Source organism: Euprymna scolopes, chromosome 33 (genome assembly GCF_053919585.1).
Source record: "Euprymna scolopes isolate OS-2025 chromosome 33, ASM5391958v1, whole genome shotgun sequence".
In the NCBI taxonomy this organism is placed as follows: domain Eukaryota; kingdom Metazoa; phylum Mollusca; class Cephalopoda; order Sepiida; family Sepiolidae; genus Euprymna; species Euprymna scolopes.
The window spans coordinates 2,986,231-3,004,908 of NC_136514.1; the positions used below are offsets into that span (position 1 = coordinate 2,986,231).

General features: G+C 31.4%; 1 protein-coding gene across 2 annotated transcripts in view; it reads right to left on the minus strand.

Annotated features, from left to right (window-relative positions):
• The window catches only part of LOC145258092 (uncharacterized), a 59,185-nt gene that overhangs the window by 36,339 nt on the left and 4,168 nt on the right, over positions 1–18,678 (minus strand). For both annotated transcript variants that reach the window (XM_080115828.1, XM_080115829.1), the window contains exons 2-3: positions 10,241–10,686; positions 5,215–5,344 (exon numbers count right to left, since the gene is read on the minus strand). In XM_080115828.1, the coding sequence (XP_079971954.1) occupies positions 5,215–5,344; positions 10,241–10,686 (576 nt within the window). The remainder of the gene's footprint in view (positions 1–5,214; positions 5,345–10,240; positions 10,687–18,678) is intronic.

Genomic DNA, 18,678 nt, shown 5'->3' on the forward strand with positions numbered 1-18,678 from the left:
TTTTAATAGATTTATTATTTTAACAGATTTATTATTTTAACAGATTTATTATTTTAACAGATTTATTATTTTAACAGATTTATTACTTTAACAGATTTATTACTTTAACAGATTTATTATTTTAACAGATTTATTATTTTAACAGATTTATTATTTTAACAGATTTATTATTTTAACAGATTTATTATTTTAACAGATTTATTACTTTAACAGATTTATTATTTTAACAGATTTATTATTTTAACAGATTTATTATTTTAACAGATTTATTATTTTAACAGATTTATTATTTTAACAGATTTATTACTTTAACAGATTTATTATTTTAACAGATTTATTATTTTAACAGATTTATTATTTGAACAGATTTATTATTTTAACAGATTTATTATTTTAACAGATTTATTATTTTAACAGATTTATTATTTTAACAGATTTATTATTTTAACAGATTTATTATTTGAACAGATTTATTATTTTAACAGATTTATTATTTTAACAGATTTATTATTTTAACAGATTTATTACTTTAACAGATTTATTACTTGAACAGGTTTATTATTTTAACAGATTTATTATTTTAACAGATTTATTATTTTACCAGATTTATTATTTTAACAGATTTATTATTTTAACAGATTTATTACTTTAACAGATTTATTACTTGAACAGGTTTATTATTTTAACAGATTTATTATTTTAACAGATTTATTATTTTAACAGATTTATTATTTTAACAGATTTATTACTTGAACAGATTTATTATTTTAACAGATTTATTATTTTAACAGATTTATTATTTTAACAGATTTATTATTTTAACAGATTTATTACTTTAACAGATTTATTACTTGAACAGGTTTATTATTTTAACAGATTTATTATTTTAACAGATTTATTATTTTAACAGATTTATTATTTTAACAGATTTATTATTTTAACAGATTTATTACTTTAACAGATTTATTATTTTAACAGATTTATTACTTTAACAGATGTATTATTTTAACAGATTTATTATTTTAACAGATTTATTATTTTAACAGATTTATTATTTTAACAGATTTATTATTTTAACAGATTTATTATTTTAACAGATTTATTATTTTAACACATTTATTATTTTAACAGATTTATTACTTTAACAGATTTATTACTTGAACAGGTTTATTATTTTAACAGATTTATTATTTTAACAGATTTATTATTTTAACAGATTTATTATTTTAACAGATTTATTACTTTAACAGATTTATTACTTTAACAGATTTATTATTTTAACAGATTTATTATTTTAACAGATTTATTATTTTAACAGATTTATTATTTTAACAGATTTATTACTTTAACAGATTTATTATTTGAACAGATTTATTATTTTAACAGATTTATTATTTTAACAGATTTATTATTTTAACAGATTTATTATTTTAACAGATTTATTACTTTAACAGATTTATTACTTGAACAGGTTTATTATTTTAACAGATTTATTATTTTAACAGATTTATTATTTTAACAGATTTATTATTTTAACAGATTTATTATTTTAACAGATTTATTACTTTAACAGATTTATTATTTTAACAGATTTATTATTTTAACAGATTTATTATTTTAACAGATTTATTATTTTAATAGATTTATTATTTTAACAGATTAATTATTTTACCAGATTTATTATTTTAACAGATTTATTATTTTAACAGATTTATTATTTTAACAGATTTATTATTTTAACAGATTTATTATTTTAACAGATTTATTATTTTAACAGATTTATTATTTTAACAGATTTATTATTTTAACAGATTTATTATTTTAATAGATTTATTATTTTAACAGATTTATTATTTTAACAGATTTATTATTTTAACAGATTTATTATTTTACCAGATTTATTATTTTAACAGATTTATTATTTTAACAGATTTATTATTTTAACAGATTTATTATTTTAACAGATTTATTATTTTAACAGATTTATTATTTTAACAGATTTATTATTTTAATAGATTTATTATTTTAACAGATTTATTATTTTAACAGATTTATTATTTTAATAGATTTATTATTTTAACAGATTTATTATTTTAACAGATTTATTATTTTAACAGATTTATTATTTTAACAGATTTATTATTTTAACAGATTTATTATTTTAACAGATTTATTATTTTAATAGATTTATTATTTTAACAGATTTATTACTTTAACAGATTTATTATTTTAACAGATTTATTATTTTAACAGATTTATTATTTTAACAGATTTATTATTTTAACAGATTTATTACTTTAACAGATTTATTATTTTAACAGATTTATTATTTTAACAGATTTATTATTTTAACAGATTTATTACTTTAACAGATTTATTATTTTAACAGATTTATTATTTTAACAGATTTATTATTTTAACAGACTTATTATTTTAACAGATTTATTATTTTAACAGATTTATTATTTTAACAGATTTATTATTTTAACAGATTTATTATTTTAACAGAGTTATTATTTTAACAGATTTATTATTTTAACAGATTTCTTCTTTTTTCTTCTTTTTTTTCATAAAATAAATGTTTGAGTCATGTAAATACGAGAACCAAACGCATACACAAGAAGTGTTCGCACAATGTTAATAATATGCAGAGACGTTTTATTGTTAGACACTGAATCCCGACTATGTGGGTCGATCTTTTCATTCACTTTATATCTTACGAGAACTGATCCGTAAACAATGAGGACAGACATTGCGTGGAAATAAAAAGAAAATATTCATGTTATTACGTCACAGAAAATTCAACTAATGAAATTACACCAGGGAAAAACGGTGAAAACGTAGCGTAATTCCCCGTGCAGCGTATTCCGTTTTTTTTTTTTGTTTTTTTTTGTTTTTTTTGTTTTTTTCAGGTGTGAGTAGTCTTCGTATTTCCGTTTTTTTTATGAATGAGTCACTACTTATCAAGGTGCAAAAGCCCCTCGGTTAAATTTCAGGTTCAGATCGGAGAAGGAGGGGGCCAGTGAGAGAAGGGCGCAAAGTCATAGCACTCTTTCTGAAGCCAAGTCTTGGACTTTTTGGACTTGTGGGTCAGCACAAAGTTCTGCTCCAAGCCCTGTTGTCACACCCAGAATCTGCCAGCAGCCACCTGATTGCACCAGGGGATCACCAAACTCTTCAGCAAATCCAGGTACACTTTGGTGTTGACTTTGAAGCCGACTTCTAAGATGTGAGGTGGCATGATGTGGCCTTCAGTTTAAACCACACCAAAGACAATAACCTTGGCCAGAAACTTTGTTTTCATCACCCTGCGAACGTTTGGTGGCAATCCAGCGATGCATTTTGAGGGTGCTGTCAATGGAATAGAATGATGGCTTTGTAGAGGTACTGTATACTCTCAGGTGTGAGTAGTCTTCTAGCTCAATAGAGGGAACCCACCTTCTTTGCAGCAACCTTTGCAATGTCCTCAATGTATTTGTTCCAGTTCGTATTGCTCGCAAATGTTAGGCTGAGGATTTTGAAGGAAGAATTCTCAGGTAGGGTGTTATTTGTCATGGATATAAGTGGTTGGAGAGGCGTCTTGTAATTGTTAAAGGAGAGCAATTTAGTCTTACTGGCATTAAATATTACCATCCATTTACAGCTTTGAGTTTGATATGAAAATCTCCAAATTCAAAAAAGATGTCTGAGTTTTTATGTTATAATAAAAATAACAAAGATGAGAATTGTAGTCACTATATTCAAAACAAATTGTCAATCCTGATTTCAAAAAGTCCGAAACATGTTCGTCTGTATTTTTTTAATTCTTTGGTTTACTGTTCTCATTTTGAATGTTACTCTCATAACGTTTCAATCGATGTAACCTCCGACCTTCTTGTCGAAATTGGTAATCTTTATGTCGAACTTGCATATCTTTAGTCAAACTTAAGAATCTGCATGGAATTTCGAACAGAGCCCTTTATTTAATCCAGGGGGGTAGCATGCTCTCGTTCCATCAGCCACGACTGGACAAAAGCCCTTAAAGAAATTTGCAATTGTAAAATAAAAGATACAAATGCGAATTTATTAGGATTTCTATCCAATTATGGCTGAAGGAACAGGAGCATGTTACCCACGAGGATTAAATAAATGGATGGTCACATTCAATGCTGCCAAGACTAAGCTTGTTTCGTTCAATAATTACAAGAAACCTTCACTAACACCAATAGCAATGGCCGAGAACACATTACCCGAAAGTACTTCTTTTAAACTCCTCTGCCTAACGTTTACAGGGAACATGAACAGGAATAGATACATTGAGAGCATTGCCAAGGCTGCTGCAAAGAAGGTGGGCTCTCTCTACCGTGCTAGAAAGCTACTTACGCCTGAAAGTATCCTGTACCTCTACAAGGCCATCATTCGTCCATGTATGGAATATTGCTGTCACATTTGGGCTGGTGCATCTGCTACTTGTCTCTCACTCTTTGACAGGGTTCAAAAGAGAGTCACCAACCTGATAGGTCCTGAACTGTCATCTAGGCTTCAGCCTCTGTCCCATCGACGAAATGTTGCATCCCTCTGCCTGTTTTACAAGTACTTTAATGGTGAATGCTCTGACGAACTACAAGCACTTGTAGGCCCTCGACGTGAATACCCCTGACAAACCCGACAAGCAGCTAAATTCCACCCCTTCACAGTAGAGATCCCTAGGTGTAAGAAAGCCTTCTACTCCAATAGTTTCTTCCCCAGAACTGCTAGACTTTGGAACTCCCTTCCGGGATTCTGCTTTACCAACTGTACTGACATGCAGAAGTTCAAGTGTAATGTGAACAGATATCTTGCTACTCATCTTCCTTCATAATATCTCTGCAACATATGCCCCCCCCGATAGTAGCCCCCTACTTCAAAGTGGCACTGTGCCTGAAAATTGAATGAAAGATAATTTTTAAAAAACAATGATTTTGTTTGAAATTCCATGAAGATTCCCGAGTTCGAGAGAAAGATCCCCGAGTTTTAAAAGATACACCAAAAGAAGGTTACTGAAGAATCTAAGTGATGAGAATACCCAATCCTCATTTGAAAAAATTTAGAACCAAAACTTTAAGTCGTTCGGAATTCTTTTAAGATTATTTGACCTTTTCTTATCTTGTGTAACACAATTATTGTAAAAGTTTTGGTTTTTTTAATCTTGCATTTGTAATTATTTTAAATGGCAACGGTTTAAAATCTACTTACTTGGCATGTCAAACACATGGACTGTCTTCGTACATTTTCGTGTCTTTAGTCGATCTGCTACGCCCTCAACGGCAACAGTTATTTCAGCAGCCTCTTCATAGTTAAAAATAACATAAACATCGCTTTGGCCCTGAAATCGTATTCAGAAATATAACATAATTGAACTGAGATCTGCTTTTATATATATATATATATATATATATATATATATATATATATATATATATATATATATATATATATATATAGTCTTGGAAGTTTTTAAGCTTTAAAACTATACAAAAAAAAATTTATCATTCGTTAGAAAACTATTTAGTCAGTAAGCCATTCAATCATCTGCAATCACCGCATAAACTTGCTCTCTCGAATTCAATATAATTTTATGACGATAATAATTTATTTTTAAGGGATCATCAGTTGTTTACCATGAAACACTGTTTCAGGGATTTTTAAACAAAACAGTATATTATATTATGGCTCTCCAGCAGTGTTGATCAAACACCACCTCCCTTAATCTTGGGGAAAAAAAGACAAATATTTTACAAATATTAGATCTAGTTTCCTATTCTTAATTACTTTATCTAACCTATTCATGTTATAAAAATGAATTTCTTATCTGTGAGATTCATCTATATATATATATATATATATATATATATAAATATCCGAAATGAAAGATACGAAAGAAACTCGTCCTCCTCCTCAACCATGACCAGCATCATCACTACCTTCCAAAGTTAACACTGAAGAAGTGGAAGAAGAGAAAGTGTATGTTTTGGGTGGGAGGAGGGATTCAATGAATATGTGATGAGAAGCAATATTCAAGAGGAGGCTAACAAGAAGATTAAGAAAAATGTGAAGCAAATGGAGGATAACACATTAATATCCGCTTAACTGCCATCCGATCCTGTGGTCTACGACGACACTGGTCTGCATACATAGGAGGTAGTTAATCACACTAATGTCAAAGAAAAAAGAAATAAATTGTTTTTCTTTTTCTTTAATATAATGAATCGTCTGTGTCTACAAACCTCAAGAAATACAATTGTTGTTCATTCATGAATTGCGTACTATTCGGTTTTTTTATTTAATTTTATTTACTTTTGTTTAATTTTATTAATTTTATTTAATTTTATTTAATTTTACAAATGTTATTTAATTTTATTTAATTTTATCGAATTTTATATCTTTTATTTAATTTTATTTAATTTTAATAATTTTATTTCATTTATTAAATTTTATTTAATTTTATTTAATTTTATTAATTTTATTTAATTTTATAAATTTTATTAAATTAATAATTTTTTAAAAATATAATTTAATGTTATTTTATTTTATTTGATTTAATTTATTTCATTTTATTTTATAAATTTACTTAATTTTATTTAATTGCATTTAATTTTATTTAATGTAATTAATTTTATTTAATTTTTTTAATTTAATTTTATTAATTTTATTTAATTTATTTAATTTTATTTAATGTTAGTAATTTTATCAATTCATTTAATTATATAAATTTTATTTAATTTTATATTTTTTATTTAATTTAATTTTATTAATTTTATTTAATTTATTTAATTTTATATAATTTTATTTATTTTTATTAATTTTATTTAATTTAATTAATTTAATTTTATTTCATTTAATTTTATTAATTTTATTTATTTTTATTTAATTTTATTAATTTTATTTAATATTATTTAATTTTATTAATTATATTTATTTTTACTTATGTCAGTAATTTTATTTAATTTTATTACTTTAATCTAATTTTATTTAATTTATTTTATTTTATTCAATTTTATTATTTTTATTTAATTTTAATTAATTTTATTTATTTTATTTAATGTTATTTAATTTTATCAATTTTATTTAATTTTGATTAATTTTCTTTAATTTTATTAATTTCACTTAATTTTATTTAATTTTATTAATTTTATTGTATTTTATCTATTAATTTATTTTATTTCATTTTATTAATTTTATTTAACTTTATTTAATGTCATTTAATTTTATTTAATCTTATTAATTTTATTTAATTTTATTAATTTTATTTAATTTTATTAATTTTATTTAATTTATTTAATTTATTTAATTTTGTTTAATGTTATTTATTTTATTTAATGTTATTTATTTTATTAATTTGTTTAATTTTATTTATTTAATTTTATTTTATTTAATTTTATTAATTTTATTTAATTTTTTTAATTTTATGTAATTTTATTAAGGTTTATTCATTTGATTAATTATTTTTAATTTAATTTAATTTTTTTTAATTTTATTAAATTTATGTAATTTTATTAAATTTTATTTAATTTTATTAATTTTATTTTATTTTATATTATTGTATTAATTTTATTCAATTTTATTAATTTATTTATTTTATTTAATTTTATTAATTTTTTATAATTGTAGTTAATTTTAAAAAATTTATTTAATTTTATTTAATTTTAATTCTTTTATTTAATTTCATTTAATTTTAATTCTTTTCTTTTATTTTATTAATTTTATTTAATTTTATTAATTTTATTAAATTTTATTAATTTTATTTAATTTTATTTAATTTTATTCATTTTATTTTATTTTATTCATTTTATGTAATTTTATTTAGACATATACATAATTTTCAGAATGTGAGAGATTATATATAATATATTCCACGGCCTAAGTGTCTGACTAATGAGCCCAAATGAGGACTTCCGGTTCATTGACTCTCATGGCTCTTGTGGGCTGGAACGTTGTGTGGAATTTATTATATATTAATGCTGAGACAATTAATCGGAATAGAAATCGGGAAAATCAAGATAGCTATCAGGGTTAGAAAAATTTGTGCCTATTTTCCGATGCCAAAAACGATTCTTTAATTATATTTTTATTTGAACAAAATGCATATGGGCATGATTACAAAATCCGAAAATTGGGAAAGGAGTTGCAATTATCTTTTTCTTTTTTCTTTTATTTTCTCTTCCAATTTTCGGTTTTTGTAATCATACCCATATGCATTTATTTTCTTTTAATGAATTGATCGATGCTATTTCTTCTGATGAGTTAAGGGCAGAATAGATTCATCGATTGATATAACAATTAAAGGATGGTTTTGTGTTACGAAACAGATACTGTCAAGAATTGTGAATGTCAACGTACTTAAAGGAATAAATTGTAAGATGATCAATATCTTGAAATTTGGAATATAGACTTTTGTCATTTATTTGTTATATGCTCTGTAATTACATTGAGTTTCATAAATTAAGGATTGGTATAAATAAAAGGTGAAATATAATTGAAAAACATATGTACACAGAAATATATATATATATATATATATATATATATATATATATATATATGAACAAATGATTAATAACACATGTTATAAGACATCTTGAAAAAGAGTTAAAAACATATTTAATTTTAAAAAAGGAAGCACAAGATAAGTGGACAGTCCTTAATCCACGGAGTTTCGAAGAAATACTCTCCTTCTCATCAGAGGGCAGGAATTAGCAAAATGCGGGATCAGATTTTGCATATAAAAGTATTTAATGAAACTACAAGTAAGTCACAGATCTTACTTGGTTAAAAAAGGGGTGAGGTAAGGGGAATAGGAGGCAAAAGAAAAATGATAAAAAGATTTCACATGAATGGATAGTCCGGTGAAGGGTAAAAAATCCAAGAATGGTAAAAAAAATTTTTATGTATATATATCAATTTAATTGAAATAAAGTCGGTCAATTTAGCTCATATAATAATATTTAGCTTACTCTGACAGACGTTAAAAAAAAACATTTAAAAATAAATGTTACAATTTCAACAGTATTTCCCACGGTTAATGGTGGCCGAATGGATTAAGTCCTTGCTAATGGTGTTAGAAATGGCTTTTGTTGCTGGGTTTGAATCTATCGACCAGTGTTAATCGTGACACCCTGTACTGATGATTCCTGAAAGGATGAAACACTAGTATCTGTAGGTATTTAATAATGATTATAGTATATATATATATATATATATATATATATATATATATATACAAATTGATTGTTGCTATTTCTTCTAATTAATTAAGGGCATAATAGATTCACTGATTGATATAATAATTAAGTGATTGATTTTGCGTTACGAAACAGATACTGTCAAGAAATGTATAAGTCAACTGAATTAAAGGAATAAATTATAAGATGGTCAACATCATGAATTTTGGAATATAACTTTTTGTCATTTATTCACTATATTGCTCTGTAATTACATTGAGCTTCTTAAATAAGGATTGATATATATTATAAGAAAATATATTTCTACAGAAATATATATATATATATATGTATATATATATATATATATATATAGTCATCCACATACAGTACTATATATATAATTACTTCATTTACTCACATAAAATTAATATACGAAAGTATAGATTTATGCGTAAACTTTAAGTATTTACTTCAAAAGTGCTCAATACGTAGATAGAGCTAGTTAGTAATTTATAAAATATATATATTTTATAAATTACTATATATATAAATATATATATAAATATAAAGTATGAAGGATTATATATATATATATATATATAGTAATTTATAAAATGTATATTTTTTATAATTACTAACTAGCTCTACCTACGTATTGAGCACTTTTGAAGTAAATACTTAAAGTTTACGCATAAATCTATACTTTCGTATATTAATTTATGTGAGTAAATGAAGTAGCTATATATATATATATATATATATATATATATATATATATATTTCTGTAGAAATATATTTTCTTATGATATATATCAATCCTTATTTAAGAAGCTCAATGTAATTACAGAGCAATATAGTGAATAAATGACAAAAAGTTATATTCCAAAATTCATGGTGTTGACCATCTTATAATTTATTCCTTTAATTCAGTTGACTTATACATTTCTTAAGAGAAGGAAAATGTCTTAAAGGGAAATAACTCGATATTTCATACAAATTGTTTTCATTATTTTTTCGTTTCTTCTTTCACTCTGCAATATGAATATAAACGTACTTACAGGATAGAGGACAACTGGAATAACATCTAAAATAAGCACGTCGTCAGCATCGGGTTGGATAGTTTCTTTGTTTCCAGTGGCACCCTCGTAGAGGTCGATTAGTGCAGTCAATACGCTTCTTTGGGCTTCCACCGTCTCTTCCAGCGTATAAACCAGCCTCCAATTGGGCATACTCGTCTCGGTCAGACGACCATTGCATTCCACAATGCAACTATGTTCCGAATCAGGCTTAAGGAGGTCAAAGTCCAGCGATGAGGCATGGGTTTCCATATCTGGGCTTAAAATCAGCACAAGCACCGAACTAATCTTGGCCAGCTCTTTGGTTAAATCCTCATAGAGCGTCCCATAGCAGTTGATTTTATAAGGTTCCTTTTTCAGGATTCTCATCAGATATGTCGTCCATTCCTTGCCATCTGCTTCATAGATAAAAAGAATCCCGATCTTCTCTGAAACAGAAAAAAATGTAAAGCCATATTATCACATTGCCTTCCCTTTGAGGGAAGATCAAAATGTTCCTATTTACTTGCTTCCCCACGAGGGCAGAGTTAGACACAAGGTCGGTTTTTAATGTGGGTGCTGTGAGGGGGGCATCTCAAGTTATGTTTCTTTGTCTTCCACACGCCTCAACGTGGCAACAGGTTTTTTTTTCTTGCAATTTCATCCCAAGCAAGGCACATTGCCACTTTGCTGTAGGGGGCTACTATCAGGGACATAAGCTACAGGGGTACTATGTGGGGAGTTGGGCATCAAGATGTCAGTTCACGTTACACTTGAACTTCTCCATGCCAGTACAGTTGGGGAAGCAGGAACTCGGAAGGGAATTCCAAAGTCCGGCGGTTGTTCTGGGGAAGAAACTACTGGAGTAGAAGGCTTTCAAAATATTTGGCACAAAGCAATACACCGCTACAATGCAAAGCAATGTGTCCAAAAAAATTCTGGCCAACTCCTCCAAGCTGTCTGCTTGATGGAGCCCCGCACACCTCATTTGCATACATGTAGCACAACTTTGTAAGATCGTCCGAGACCATCTGAGACCGTGCGTGTCAAAACCTCGCAGACGCCATCTTGGATCTCTTTTTATCCCAAATCACAGAAAGGCAGACACAATGGCGTTTAAAAGGTAGGCTGTTCCTATTTTTCCAACACTTCCCCCTGATCTCATGATTACAGAGATGGCAGGGGGGTGGCGATCGCCTCTGCTGGGTGCTTTTTCAAAGAGGGACAGTACAAGTCTCGTCTTCACATGCGCTCTCATTCATAGTCTGATGGTCAAGGAACACCACATCTCCTGGGAGACTGCTGACCTCTGAGTCACTGCTTGATTGGGGTTTGTGTGAACAAAAGCGATTGCCTACTGCCCTCAGACCCACACATGTTTATGCACTGGCTTCCCAGCAACTTCACCCAGACAGGATCCCCTTTGGCGTACGACCTCCACTCTTCCTCATTGGTGACTGCTCTGTTGGGGTAGATTCCTTTTTCCCAGACCCGGTATTGGTAGATCATGTTTGCAGATGCTGTTCCTGGAGAGATGCCATCCTTCAGCATGATGTTGTCCCAATACATGGTGCACTGCTTCCTGACCGCAATTCTTTTGACACTGCAATGGCTTCTCTCAGCGATACCATTGCCAGGCGGCACATAAGCACATTGCAGTCAAACTGATGGCTGCAGAAAGTTGGATCAGTGTCAGTCAGCACCTCTTCGGGCGCGCCTCTTTCAAAGAATACAGATGAGAACTGGCGGATAATGTAGAAGGAGTCTGGGCATCTGATTGGTGTCCAGAGCACGAAACGCATAGGTCCACAATCGATGAAGTGATTGCCACCATAATACGTGATATCCATGCCCACCCTCTGCCACATGCCGCTTACTCCCAACTGCCCCTTCCTCCATTGTATCTGAGTTGGGTCGACTGATTGGCATGCCTTGCAACTTTTCACCCCTCTCCTAACAGTCTTCCCTACTTCTGGGTTAATTATCTTGGCAAAATATAGGGTCTGTTTCATCCCAGGGAGCCTGCACTGCGGATGAATCTCCATGATATGATCCACATCAACCTTATATGCGACGGCTGCACATGGTCATTGTAGAGTCTCAGAATCTCTCCGAGTATCAGCCAGCAGCCACCATTCATATTCTTGTGTCAGCGCATCTGCTCTATTGATTGCAGACCTGATCAACGCTATGTCTATGGTCAGATCATACTCTTTCATGGTCTCAACCAGGGTGGCGAGGCGCCCGTGTGGTCAGCCGTGCTCTTCCAGTCAATGCAGCGGTTATCCACAGATGAGTGCATGCAGAGTCTGTGATAATATAGAGTACCATCGGGTTGCCACTGAAGCGGCAGGTCAACTCTTTTCAACGAGCCATTAAGATAACGATTGTGTAGGAAGAACCTAGCAATATCACTTATCTCACTAACAAATGTGTACTCTTTTCCCAAATGTGACTCCATTGTTGCTCATCATTTTTGATGTCGGTTCCATCTGATTGGTCAATTCTTATAGCCCTCTCCATAAATAGAACATTTCTATCTTTTGTAACCATATTTGTATTTCTTTTATTCATATTTCATTCATTTATATTTCATTCATTCATATTTCATTCATTCATATTTCATTCATTCGTATTTCATTTATTCATATGTCATTCATTCGTATTTCATTGATTCATTGTTCATTCATTTATAATTCATTTATTCATTCGTATTTCATTCATTAGTATTTCACTTATTCGTATTCCATTCATTCGTATTTAATTCATTCATATTTCATTCATTTATATTTCATTCATTCGTATTTCATTCATTAGTATTTCATTCATTTATATTCCATTCATTCATATTTCATTCATTCGTATTTCATTTACTTTTTTTTTTTTACATGAGGGTCACCACTTATCATGGCCCGGAGGCCACTCAAGGATAAGGGTTATTGTGTGTACAGTAATCAATGAGATAGTATTGTAGTAATCATTAGTATTGGAGATTTGATAGAGTGTCTTACTTAAGGGGGCGGTTTGTCAGGAATTTGTTTATGTTGGACTTGAAGACATCCAAGTTGTAGTCAGGTGGGAAACAGGCGAATGAAACAGAGTTCCACAATCATACACTTCTGAGAAAGAAGCGCTGCTCATGGAATCTACGTTTTGATTTAGGCACATATAAAGAGTGGGGAAAACTATTGACAGTAGTTTCAGCCAGACGGGTGTTTCTCGTGAAAGATTGGCGAGGGGGGACGAGAGATTGGAGCTCAGACGAGCACTTGCCATGGAAATAACAGTAAAATACAAAAACAGGCTCGCAACGTCTCTTCTGTGGGAGAGAGGTTGCAGGGAAGAGAAAAGGGCATCCCCTACCAAACCACAAAGTCTATTATTTACTCTATCAAGGCAGGATAGGCTGTTTTTAGCAGCTCCTGCCCAGATGTGGCAGCAGTACTCCATCATCGGACGTACTTGGCTTTTATACAGATAGAGAATTGCATCAGTAGTGAGATATCTTCTGGAACGGTAGAAGGATCCCATCATTTTCCCAGCGTCCCTGGCAACAGATTTGATGTACGTGTTCCATTTCAGATCAGGAGTGAAAGTCAAACCCAGAAGCTTGTCAAAACATGGAGCCTCCCCAAGATGAGAGCCATCCATTTCAATTGATGCCAGATGGAGATCAGAACGTTGATGATATAAAGATAGAAGCTTGGTTTTGGATGCATTAAAGGTGACCAGCCACCACTTCCCCATTGTACAACGTGCTCAAGATCAGAGGAGAGAGAATTAGAGAGAACTTTGTCATTTACGGCCTTTGATGTGTTGCTGTAGATGGTCGTGTCATCAGCATAGATGTCAACGAATGATTAAAGTATGTGTTTTGGGAGATCATTGATGTAGATCAGGAAGAGAGTTGGGCCCAGGATGGAGCCTTGGGGGACTCCAGCATTAATACTGTGGGCCTCTGATTTCTGCCCATCAACCACTACTCTTATGAACCTATCGGAGAGAAATGATTTAATGATTGAGAAAACATTTTCAGTAATACCATAGCTGGAAATCTTGCGAAGTAGGCCCTTATGCCATACCCTATCGAAGGCCTTCGATATGTCAAGAGCAATTGCCCCAGAAAGGAAGCCTTTGTCAAGAGATTCACTAATCCTATGTGATATAACTGTTAGCACATCTGCTGTAGATCTTGCAGAGCGGAAACCATACTGCATGTCACTAAGAAGGTTGTTTCTGTTGAGGTGGTTGACTACTTCTTTATTTAATATGGATTCCAACACTTACTCATGACACTCAGCAGACTTATTGGTCTGTAATGAGAGGAAGATGACTTTTCACCTGAATTCTTAAATACAGGGCATACTGATGAGGTTTTCCAGGGTGTTGGAAAGCACTTCTCCTTAAGGCAACGCTTAAACAGTTTTTTAAGTATGGGGACAAGTTCTGGTTGGAGCTTTTTCAGCACTATAACTGGGATGCCGTCAGGGCCAGTTGCTTTACTGAAATCAAGGTTCTTGATTAGCTTGGTGACCTCACGCACAGATATTTGTATGTTGCATAGCGTGTTGTCTGTTATAGGAGGAAATACAGGGAGTTGATGGTCATTGTCGCATAGGGTAGAATTAGCTGCAAAGTTCTTGGCAAATAGTTTGGCCTTGTCTGATGCTGACGAGATTACCTCAGATCCATTGATGATGGTTGGGAGAACGCACGCTTCTGTTCAAGATCCTGTTTGCTATTTGCCAGAACTTGTGGGAACCAAGCAACTGCTCAGCTACTTTGGATTTAACAGACTGAGCATATAGCTCTCTTGCATGTTTTATTACTCTTTTACAGTGGTTGCTGGCAGTCCTGAAAGCAGCTTTAGTCTCAGTACATCTATTACGTTGGTAGCTATGGAAAAAGTGATTTCTGTGTGCGATGGCAGCAGCACATTCAGGGGAGAACCATGGCTGGCTGTTAGGTTTTTATTGGAATTTTTTGGATGGTATGAATCGGTCTATGCCTACAATTAACCATTTGGTCAGGCCTGATACTATAGAGGACACATCCTTTTTAAACATGGAATGCAGAGGTAGGTCAGATATGAATGTACGGAAGCTATCTCAGTCAGCCATAGAGTATCGATATACAGTACAGTGGAGAGGTACATCTGAAGATTTATTACATTTCATTTTTATCTTAACTGCTACAACAGAGTGGTCAGAGGATCCCAGAGGAGAACATGAACACAGCTCAGGGGAAGTTGTGAGGAAAAAGTCTAGAAGGCTTGCATATTGACCGGTAGTATCGGGCACACGGGTGGGTTCATGAACAATCTGAGTGAGGTCATAGGCAATGGCAAAATCATGACAAACCCCCTCCTTGTCATCGGTTTTATTTGAGTGGGTCAGCCATTCCACATTATGGACATTGAAGTCACCGCAAATGGGAATGTTAGCCGAAGGATGAGCAGACAGGATGTGGTCAATTTTCTCAGATATGCTCTTAAAGATAATGACCCCACTGTTGTGGGGGCATAGAGGGCAAATATAAATGCAGTGGTGTAAGCTAGTGTAACCCGGAAGCACATATAAGGTAAATTAGGGTCTTCTCTGGAGATTTCCCTACCACATGGAAAGCCATCTTTAATGTAGGCACATATTCCATGCCCATGGCGATCTTGGGGGTCAGATTTAGATGTTAAGTTAGAGTATCCTTTAATTATGAATTCCTTTAGAGAAGCGGTTGGCTCTATGCCAGTTTCACTTAGAAAGAATATGTCCGGTTTCGTCTCCTGTAATTGTGTTTCAACCTCTGGAAGTTTGGAACATAGACCCCTGATGTTGGGGAAGGAGACCTGATAGTAGGGGTCTACATTGGAGGATGGGGTTCTAGGTTTATTTGTGTTTCTATTTTGGAGATTTGTCATGATTGTTGAGGTTTTGGAGTTTGTGGAGCAGGTCAGTAGACTTGGTTGGAGCAGGACAGAGAGGGAAAATAAGAGAGAAAAAGACAGAAATTTTTTGTTTTTTGTAGCACATGATAAGGTAAAGCCGTAACAATTACCCACTAGTATGGCATTGAAAGGCCCTACCAGAAACTACTGTATGGTCCAGAATCCATTCATAAAATGACAATACAGCAGCCCCAATACTTTGCACCTGCTGATAGGACAGCTTCCTTAGTGGTTAGTCCAAGGTTCGGGTCTCTGACTATCAGACGGGTAACGTCAGCCCAGGTGAAACGTTTACCTCCAACACCCTTACTAATGACATGGCCAAAAGGATAGATATAGAAACAGAAATTTTCTGACATCTCAGGCTACTCTTTACAAAGTACTACCGACCTGGAAAGCAGCTTTTTATTCACCCTTTGTCAGAGAAATCATTCATTGGAAATGAGGACTGAAGGACAAAAAAGGAGAAGCGAGAGTTACTGGAGCTGCCGATAACACATCCACATGCATTATCTACTCTCCATTGAGAAACTAAAATAAAATAAAAAGGTGAGAAGGACTTATTAATATCTACTTAGTATAAGTCCGTTGCCCCATTCCCGGCTTAGGATAGTACTTGAAGATAGTCTGCCCTCCCATGTTAATGCATGGATACTGTTTGCCTTTATCTACTTCGAGCTGGGATGTTAAACTGTTCCAGCTCCACCCCATAATAAATATGCTATAATGGAACTTTTATCAAATTGAAAAAGTCTGGTTATTTTTAACTCGTTTAAAAAGCTGGTTAAGAAGTAATACCTTTAGGGTTATGTATTAACTTTAGCTAGAAGTAATGCATACTTTAAAGAAGAAAAAAAAGAAAAAATCCGCGTGTTTTTGAGTTCTGATAATATGCAAATATAATTTGAGAAATGTTCCATTTCATGGTAGACTTTTATTCTCGTTTTAAATATAAGAAAAAGTATTGGTTAATAATAGTGTTTTTGACAAAAAAGATTTAGGAGAAAGATAAGAAAAGAAGACAAGTATTCAGGATTAAAAATAAAAAAAACTAAACATGTTAGTGTTTTTAGATTACGAACAGAAAAGTTTCTTAGCTTTTGGGACCGTAGAGTTCGATTTAGCTTGGAGTCGATAGCTTAAAGAAGAGGAATGCCAGCCAGTCACTCAGTCTGCTTTTATGCTGATATTTAAAGCATATGTTGGGTGGCGGCGGTCAGGGGGGGATCTTAGTGAGTTTTGTATTTTTATTTATTTCTTTTAAATTCAACATTGAATTATCTATCTAATGGCAAAATGTTCGACCACCCCATTTATCATTTATCATAAGTATGTCTTGTCCTATTGGGTGTTCGCTTAGACATACTTACCAAGAAATCATCTCACCAATGAGACGCTAAAAACTTTAACATTAAGACTAGGATTTTAAAGTAACCCCCTCCTCCTACCCCCACATATCCCCCCCTTCATGTATCCCTATGCCCTCAGCCACACCAGAAATGAACTTTCCAGACCCTCCCCCACAAGGTCCTTAAACTCCAAAACTAAAACATTACCGACATACCAAGCACCCTCTCCCACCTTTCCCTCTTGTTCCCTTCCTCTTTTTTCCGCTCTTCTCGCACCCCTCCCCTGACATCATTCACTCTTTCCTCCCATCATAACGAAAATTTCTGTAAAAGTCTGAGGAAGCTATAGACGGCCAAAAAAACGGCCGGGTAGCTGAAACAATAATGTAACTTAACAGAAAGATACGGTAATAAAAAATAAAACGCATATTTGCTCTACAACAGTATTGAGCACTTTCATCAGTTTTTATTAATTACAATTTCTACTATATATATATATATATATTTCATTTACTCACATAAAATTAATATATAGAAGTATAAATTTATGCGTAAACTTTAAGTATTTACTTCAAAAGTGCTCAATACGTAGGTAGAGTTAGTTAGTAAGTTATAAAATATATATGACGATTAAGCTACACTGAATATTCTGTGTTTCATCCACTCTAGGCCTCTTCAGACTTATGTATATATATATATATATATATATATATATATATATATATATATATATATGCATATATATATATATATATATATATATATATTGTTCATGAGTTTTGGTTTGGGTTTCGATTCAAGCTGATGCACCCAAGTCATATGGATATATTTTTTTTATTTTTTTAATCACAACTTTATCTATCTATATATATAAAGCAAAAGTGGTGCACGCGTTTGTGTATGTCCAGTCAAGGCTTTTTCGGGGGGAGGGGGTCTCGAGAGGGTTACTATGTTTTACGACTTTTTATATACTCCCTAGATTATAATATCTATGATTCACAAAGGGACATCGTGTCTACATTTATTTTGATTGACTTTTATAAAATTTGCGCTATTCCATTCTCTCGCGTGTTTGTGTTTTATGTATAAAAGCGAAACTAATAGCAACGGACGTCATTTGCGTTCATGTCCCAGGCACCAACAATCAAAGT